The sequence below is a fragment of the Sinocyclocheilus grahami genome, unplaced genomic scaffold (assembly GCF_001515645.1).
Source record: "Sinocyclocheilus grahami isolate Dianchi unplaced genomic scaffold, SAMN03320097.WGS_v1.1 scaffold75.1, whole genome shotgun sequence".
Lineage (NCBI taxonomy): Eukaryota > Metazoa > Chordata > Actinopteri > Cypriniformes > Cyprinidae > Sinocyclocheilus > Sinocyclocheilus grahami.
In genome coordinates, this window is record NW_015505254.1 from 852,746 (window position 1) to 860,649 (window position 7,904).

General features: G+C 39.3%; 1 protein-coding gene and 1 long non-coding RNA gene across 2 annotated transcripts in view; both read right to left on the bottom strand.

The window, feature by feature from the left end:
* Positions 1-1,608: 1,608 nt before the first annotated feature.
* Positions 1,609-3,754, bottom strand: LOC107585859 (uncharacterized). Its single transcript, XR_001609297.1, has 2 exons — positions 2,946-3,754; positions 1,609-2,298 (listed from the first exon to the last, which is right to left on the bottom strand). It is a non-coding gene; the product is annotated as an uncharacterized lncRNA (long non-coding RNA).
* A 1,278-nt stretch (positions 3,755-5,032) lies between these two features.
* Positions 5,033-7,904, bottom strand: part of LOC107585858 (uncharacterized protein C1orf21 homolog) — a 29,076-nt gene continuing 26,204 nt past the window's right edge. The window contains exons 5-6 of the mRNA XM_016273021.1: positions 7,681-7,741; positions 5,033-5,374 (exon numbers count right to left, since the gene is read on the bottom strand). Coding sequence (XP_016128507.1) covers positions 5,333-5,374; positions 7,681-7,741 — 103 coding nt within the window. The 3' untranslated portion in view covers positions 5,033-5,332. The remainder of the gene's footprint in view (positions 5,375-7,680; positions 7,742-7,904) is intronic.

Sequence of the window (7,904 nt, forward strand, 5' to 3'; positions counted from 1 at the left end):
GCATCACACCAGAACTCTACGTGAGAGAGAAGAACACAGCCAACCCTCCAGAACATGTTGTTCTCTAATGAGGCAGCATTCACATGAGAAGGGATTTATTGGGTTTTACCTCACAGTGGAAAGAACAAGAAGTCAATGTCTTTGCCCATATTCTTGCCCGTACTGTTCTCCACATGCAGAGCTGTATGAAAAAGCCAATGAATCCTTCACCCTATAGATAAAATATCCACAGGTTATGCATGTGTAATATGTGATCAAAAAAAATAGATCGACAGTTTACATGGGATGTACTCTTGTCAAAAAAATAAGGGCAATCTTTTTTTTTATTTTAAATTTTATCACAAATGTTGTGCAAATTGTATCTTTGAAATATTCTTTATTATTTTATTTCATATAGTTCATATTTATTTTTAAGTTTAATTTTGTTATGTAAATTGTTTTTATAATGAACTATGATATATCAAAATGATCAGTTTGGATAGAATACACACACACACACATATATATATATATATGTATATAACAACTGTTTTCAACATTGATAATATAATAAATGTTTCTTGAGCACCAAATAAGCATAGAATGAATGACATTTAAAAACATTAAAACAGACCAAACCTCTTTTAAATTGTGAAATAGATTTACAATACTGCTGTTCTTGATCAAATAAATGCAGCCTTTGTGAGCATAGGAGACTTATTTCAAAAACACGAAAATCTTGCTCACCCCTATATAAATATTTAATACACAAAAGACATATTACATATGAACCAAGTTTACATATACACGAATATATAAACCTTTAACACTGATTGGCTGCGGCTCACAAAATCCCTTTTTTTTTTTTTTACCTCAATCTCTTTGGGATTGAAATGTTGCTAATCATAAATCCAACAGGAAGCAAATAAAAAAAAATAGTTTGAGTTATAGACATTTACTATTAATTTTACCTCTCAAATATGTATTGTTTGTGGCACTTTCTGCGTGTCCATTTTTTCCAATTGTGCTGCACGAGAGATTTAAGCATTAATAAACACACAGACTCTCTAGAAGCACCAAGTAAATTAAAGCTGTGGAAGGAGCATATTCGAGTTTAACCACTGGAAACAGTAATGTGTCAGAATATCCCAAATACCCTGAAATGTCCACCGGTGCACTAGCAACTCAAATGAAGTAAACTGTTTTCAACATTGATAATATAAGAAACGTTTCTTGAGCACCAAATAAGCATAGAATGAATGACATTTAAAAACATTAAAACAGACCAAACCTCTTTTAAATTGTGAAATAGATTTACAATACTGCTGTTCTTGCTGTATTTTGATCAAATAAATGCAGCCTTTGTGAGCATAGGAGACTTATTTCAAAAACACGAAAATCTTGCTCACCCCTATATAAATATTTAATACACAAAAGACATATTACATATTAACCAAGTTTACATATACACGAATATATAAACCTTTAACACTGATTGGCTGCGGCTCACAAAATCCCTTTCTTTTTTTTTTTTTTAACCTCAATCTCTTTGGGATTGAAATGTTGCTAATCATAAATCCAACACACACACAAATTAATCGGAGAGACAGCACACAGAAACCACAGCTCCTGTGTCTCATGTTTTAATAGAAAAAGAAAACATTGAAAATAAAAATTAAAAAGGAATCAATCCAGTAATCATAACGACAGATGCTTGGCCAGCGTTGTGTCCCCCAAAGTGACCCCAACCCACCTCATACTGTTTAAGTCTAGAATATGTTTATGAATTGTAAGAGACAACGAGAATTCATTTTAGCCAGCACGACTGAATACTTTTGAGTAAGAAAGGCAGGGTGAGAAATAGAGGTAAACACTAGCTAAACGCATACAGGCCTAAGACAAACACCTCATCCCTTTGACAACGATTAACACAGTAAGACCTGGTTCTCAGACACAGATTAACACAAATACTGCCCTCGAAACACACAAAACAAAACAGACAACCCCAGTTCTCTGCCATAGTCTCTTCACAGTCCATTACCAGTATTAAAGGGCAGCATAAACAGTCAATACGGATCTTTAAGTTAAATGGTGCCAGTTTGCGGGTGGCTGTAAGGGATATATTTGGATGTGTGTGTGGGTAACTAATAATGAAATTTACAAATAATAGCAGGCTATACAAAATGAAAGTGTGAACCTGTGTGTAGAAAGAGGGTGTGGTGATAATTTTAGCTTTAAGTCTTTCTGTGTGTGTGTGTGTGTGTGTGAGAGAGAGAGAGAGAGAGCGAGTGTGTTATGGGGTCACCGTACAGCCCTGACCTTTTAAAAAGGAATCAATCCAGTAATCATAACGACAGATGCTTGGCCAGCGTTGTGTCCCCCAAAGTGACCCCAACCCACCTCATACTGTTTAAGTCTAGAATATGTTTATGAATTGTAAGAGACAACGAGAATTCATTTTAGCCAGCACGACTAAATACTTTTGAGTAAGAAAGGCAGGGTGAGAAATAGAGGTAAACACTAGCTAAACGCATACAGGCCTAAGACAAACACCTCATCCCTTTGACAACGATTAACACAGTAAGACCTGGTTCTCGGACACAGATTAACACAAATACTGCCCTCGAAACACACAAAACAAAACAGACAACCCCAGTTCTCTGCCATAGTCTCTTCACAGTCCATTACCAGTATTAAAGGGCAGCATTAACAGTCAATACGGATCTTTAAGTTAAATGGTGCCAGTTTGCGGGTGGCTGTAAGGGATATATTTGGATGTGTGTGTGGGTAACTAATAATGAAATTTACAAATAATAGCAGGCTATACAAAATGAAAGTGTGAACCTGTGTGTAGAAAGAGGGTGTGGTGATAATTTTAGCTTTAAGTCTTTCTGTGTGTGTGTGTGTGTGTGTGTGTGAGAGAGAGAGAGAGCGAGTGTGTTATGGGGTCACCGTACAGCCCTGACCTTTTCAGCACAATCTTAAAGAGGTATGATCTACGCAATAAGCAAAAAGGAAGAACAAAAAAAAATAAAAAATAAAAAAACCTTTTATGGAACAAACAAATCAAACTTGACAAATTAAAAAAGGTCCTTCAAAAGGCAGGAGTCCATACTCAAATGTTCAAAAACTTGCTATCTTATCAAAATATCAAAATAATCAGCCAGTTCGTTCATATAGTCGCTCTTCATAAAATATCTCTCTTGTTCAATCATTTCTCCCCCCAAAAACCCACAACACTCCATCTTTACATTCACTCCCCATTATCTCTAGAGGATGTTCGTAAGCTCTCTTCAGGTTCCTCCATATGTCAGTTTTTCTCTGGCCTGCCACTTAAAACAAGGACTGGGAGGGGCATGTCATCTTTTTTTCTCTCCATATCCTTTCATCTCCCTCTCCTTGACATAATGTCTTTTTCTCTCTCTCAGATGGCTTCGTCACAGCCAGGCGGAGGAAGTGGGCCGTTTCAATGCTGGCCGTAGGAGGAGAGGTGCGGAGGGGGACGGGGGTCCTCATTTCACGTCAGAGTGAGTCTGTGTTGATAATACATCAATCAAGCTGTTCTTTCTTCACCCAAAACCATCTAGATCTCCAAGCAAGGCAACCCCAAGAGAGGAGAAGGGGTCAAGGGTGCAACAGCCTATGAGGAAAAGTCCTGCATTCTCTCGCTCTCACAAGCACACGCTCTCACGCACTCGCACGCACACTCACTCTCAGACTGACAGAGTGTTACTGACATAGGAAACACTGATTTTTGAGTTCACTCTCTCTCTATTTCCATCTCTGGCAAGATCTGGCGCCTCTCTGCTATGTTCCATCCCCCTCCTCCTCTGAGCAGTAATCCCGCCCCTAAAAAATATGGAGAGAGAGAAAGATTAAATAAAAATGCTATAAGTGAATTTGAGTTTCTGTCCTAACTAGCAGCAAGAGTGATAAGCAGTTGCTCCAACCACAAAATAAAACTCATTAGACCAAAATCCCGTTCCTCATGAATATTAAACAACTATGGATGAGAACAGATTACTTATGGAAGCTAGTTTCTGGCACTTAATAAAAAATAAAAAGGTTTAAATCTCCCACTTCTGACTTTTATCTCACATGCAAGTTCACATCTCACAATTGTTTTTCTTGTTTAAGCCACAGAATAAAAAAATTTAATTGCGACTTTTTCTCACAATGCTGACTTTTCTCTCGCAATTGTAAGAAATATATAAACGCACCACAATCTGATTTTTACAAACCTGATTTAAAGTCAGATTAAACTTTAAACATTTAGATGGTCAGGTGATTATATGGCAACCAATGTAGATATATTGACAACACTGTCTGAACAAAGAGATACAATTTCATCATTTATGAAATGCAGATAGCTACTTCTAAATGAGACTTTTTTTGCAGTATAAAAGCGCTACAACCCTTACATAACCCTGTCTTATTTAAAACAAAATCTAAAATGTTTAGATTTAAAGGGGTCATATGGTCATATAAGGGGGTGATGCTGCTAAAAAGAACATTATTTTGTGTATTTGGTGTAATGAAATGTGTTTTTGCGGTTTAAGGTTAAAAAACACATTATTTTCCACATACTTTACATTATTGTTTCTCCTCTATGCCCCGCCTTTCTGAAACGCGTCGATTTTTACAAAGCTCATCGGTCTGAAAAGCGAGGTGTGCTCTGATTGGCCAGCTATCCAGTGTGTTGTGATTGGCCGAATACCTCAAGCGTGTGACGGAAATGTTACGCCCCTTACCATATGCCCTGTCCGGCCGGAGCGACGAGACAAAAACATGAAAACCCATTATAAACGAGGCATTTGTTGCATCCAGTGGGGACATAATCAGGATTATAATGACTTAAATGGTCATTTTACGCGTTGCGTTGCATCACGCAGTGTAAACATAAAACCATGTCTGCATTTGTGATCGGAGAAATGACAAACAACAAGTGCTACTCAACACTGCTCAAAACTCGCGTTTGAATCATCAGTGGCAAATCCTTTAAATATGAAAACGTACTTACAGACTGTGAGTCAGAACAGGGAGGGGGACGGGGGTCCTCATTTCACGTCAGAGTGAGTCTGTGTTGATAATACATCAATCAAGCTGTTCTTTCTTCACCCAAAACCATCTAGATCTCCAAGCAAGGCAACCCCAAGAGAGGAGAAGGGGTCAAGGGTGCAACAGCCTATGAGGAAAAGTCCTGCATTCTCTCGCTCTCACAAGCACACGCTCTCACGCACTCGCACGCACACTCGCTCTCAGACCGACAGAGTGTTACAGACATAGGAAACACTGATTTTTTGAGTTCACACTCTCTCTATTTCCATCTCTGGCAAGATCTGGCGCCTCTCTGCTATGTTACATCCTCCTCCTCCTCTGAGCAGTAATCCCGCCCCTAAAAAATATGGAGAGAGAGAAAGATTAAATAAAAATGCTATAAGTGAATTTGAGTTTCTGTCCTAACTAGCAGCAAGAGTGATAAGCAGTTGCTCCAACCACAAAATAAAACTCATTAGACCAAAATCCCGTTCCTCATGAATATTAAACAACTATGGATGAGAACAGATTACTTATGGAAGCTAGTTTCTGGCACTTAATAAAAAATAAAAAGGTTTAAATCTCCCACTTCTGACTTTTATCTCACATGCAAGTTCACATCTCACAATTGTTTTTCTTGTTTAAGCCACAGAATAAAAAAATTTAATTGCGACTTTTTCTCACAATGCTGACTTTTCTCTCGCAATTGTAAGAAATATATAAACGCACCACAATCTGATTTTTACAAACCTGATTTAAAGTCAGATTAAACTTTAAACATTTAGATGGTCAGGTGATTATATGGCAACCAATGTAGATATATTGACAACACTGTCTGAACAAAGAGATACAATTTCATCATTTATGAAATGCAGATAGCTACTTCTAAATGAGACTTTTTTTGCAGTATAAAAGCGCTACAACCCTTACATAACCCTGTCTTATTTAAAACAAAATCTAAAATGTTTAGATTTAAAGGGGTCATATGGTCATATAAGGGGGTGATGCTGCTAAAAAGAACATTATTTTGTGTATTTGGTGTAATGAAATGTGTTTTTGCGGTTTAAGGTTAAAAAACACATTATTTTCCACATACTTTACATTATTGTTTCTCCTCTATGCCCCGCCTTTCTGAAACGCGTCGATTTTTACAAAGCTCATCGGTCTGAAAAGCGAGGTGTGCTCTGATTGGCCAGCTATCCAGTGTGTTGTGATTGGCCGAATACCTCAAGCGTGTGACGGAAATGTTACGCCCCTTACCATATGCCCTGTCCGGCCGGAGCGACGAGACAAAAACATGAAAACCCATTATAAACGAGGCATTTGTTGCATCCAGTGGGGACATAATCAGGATTATAATGACTTAAATGGTCATTTTACGCGTTGCGTTGCATCACGCAGTGTAAACATAAAACCATGTCTGCATTTGTGATCGGAGAAATGACAAACAACAAGTGCTACTCAACACTGCTCAAAACTCGCGTTTGAATCGTCAGTGGCAAATTCTTTAAATATAAAAAACGTACTTACAGTCTGTGAGTCAGAACAGCCAGCATTGTAGTCTACTCTTCAAGGATCAGGAAAAAGTCCTCCGTAAAATGCGCTGGACACATCTGAATATTTGGGTTAAACTGTTCTGGAACAGTGTTGTAAATACAACTTAACCACTGATTTCTAGTCGTGTCTTCTTTTGGAAGGCCAAACAAAGTAGTTTCGCTTTCACAACAAAAAAGCATCACACACCGCGGCCTTGAGTGAGCGGAGGCTGGAGGCCTAGAGTGAGCCGCGGCCTAGAGTATGCGGAGGCCGGCTTGAGTGAGCAGAGGCGGGTGGGCTTGAGAACGGCACGGCCGGCGGATTCGATGAACTACATGCGGCAACCACGTGTGACGACCCCGGGCTGGACTCCACTTCATCCACAGTGAAAGCTGATCCGGCGATCGACAGCGCTAAGTTGATGTATTTCCTCAGCGACCAGCACGGATCAGCTCCAGGCATGACAAAGCGGATATCGTCCTCTTTTGGAAGGCCAACCAAAGTAGTTTCGCTTTCACGAGAAACAGCGCCTTCACGACATGGCGGTGGCGGCAACAACAATACTACAGCGAGAATAAAAGCTACGCCTTCTTTCTTTGCGTGAACATTTGGGCGGCGTTATGCAAATCTTCCCAGATAGTGACATAGGTATGTGGGGGCGTGTTAGAACGAGCCGTTTTAGGTAGGCGTGCTTGACTCTTAACTTTTATAAAGAATATCTCTTTGGATTTGAGACTTTAGTCTTTGCAACTTTACAGATCTTCTTTATGCACCAAGAGCTTGTAACACTCCAAAGAGAAAGGAAAAATTGAAATCGCATCATATGACCCCTTTAATACATTTTATTCCAATTGATCTCAGACCTTAAGAGAGAGACAAAGACAGATAAGAGAGGGAAAGAAGGAAGTACTGGGAAAAAGGCAGAGCCATAAATATAACATTTTATCTCCAGAGGTCTACAGGAAGTACCAGACAGTCTGAAGGACAAAACAATCTTTTAAATGTCACAATCTAGATAAATGAACAGTCCTCTGAAGGGTGGTTTAATGTACACTGGCCCTTTAAAATCTCTATCCCATCTGCTGCCTGCTTTACTTCTGTGCCTCATTCTTTTCCTCCCTCCCTTACCTTCTCAATCTTCTCATCCAGCATTCTGAAGAACTCCAGCTGACTCTCTGACGTATGTATGCTGAGAGAGAGAGAGAGAGAGAGAGAGAGAGAGAGAGAGAGAGAGAGAGAGAGAGGGGGGGGGGGAGGGGGGCGTGTGCATCTGTGCTCACAGCGGGAGGGGAAATGGGTACATCGCTACAAGTATAGCATGCAGCTCTTTTCGATTTTTTAGGCAGCAAAGA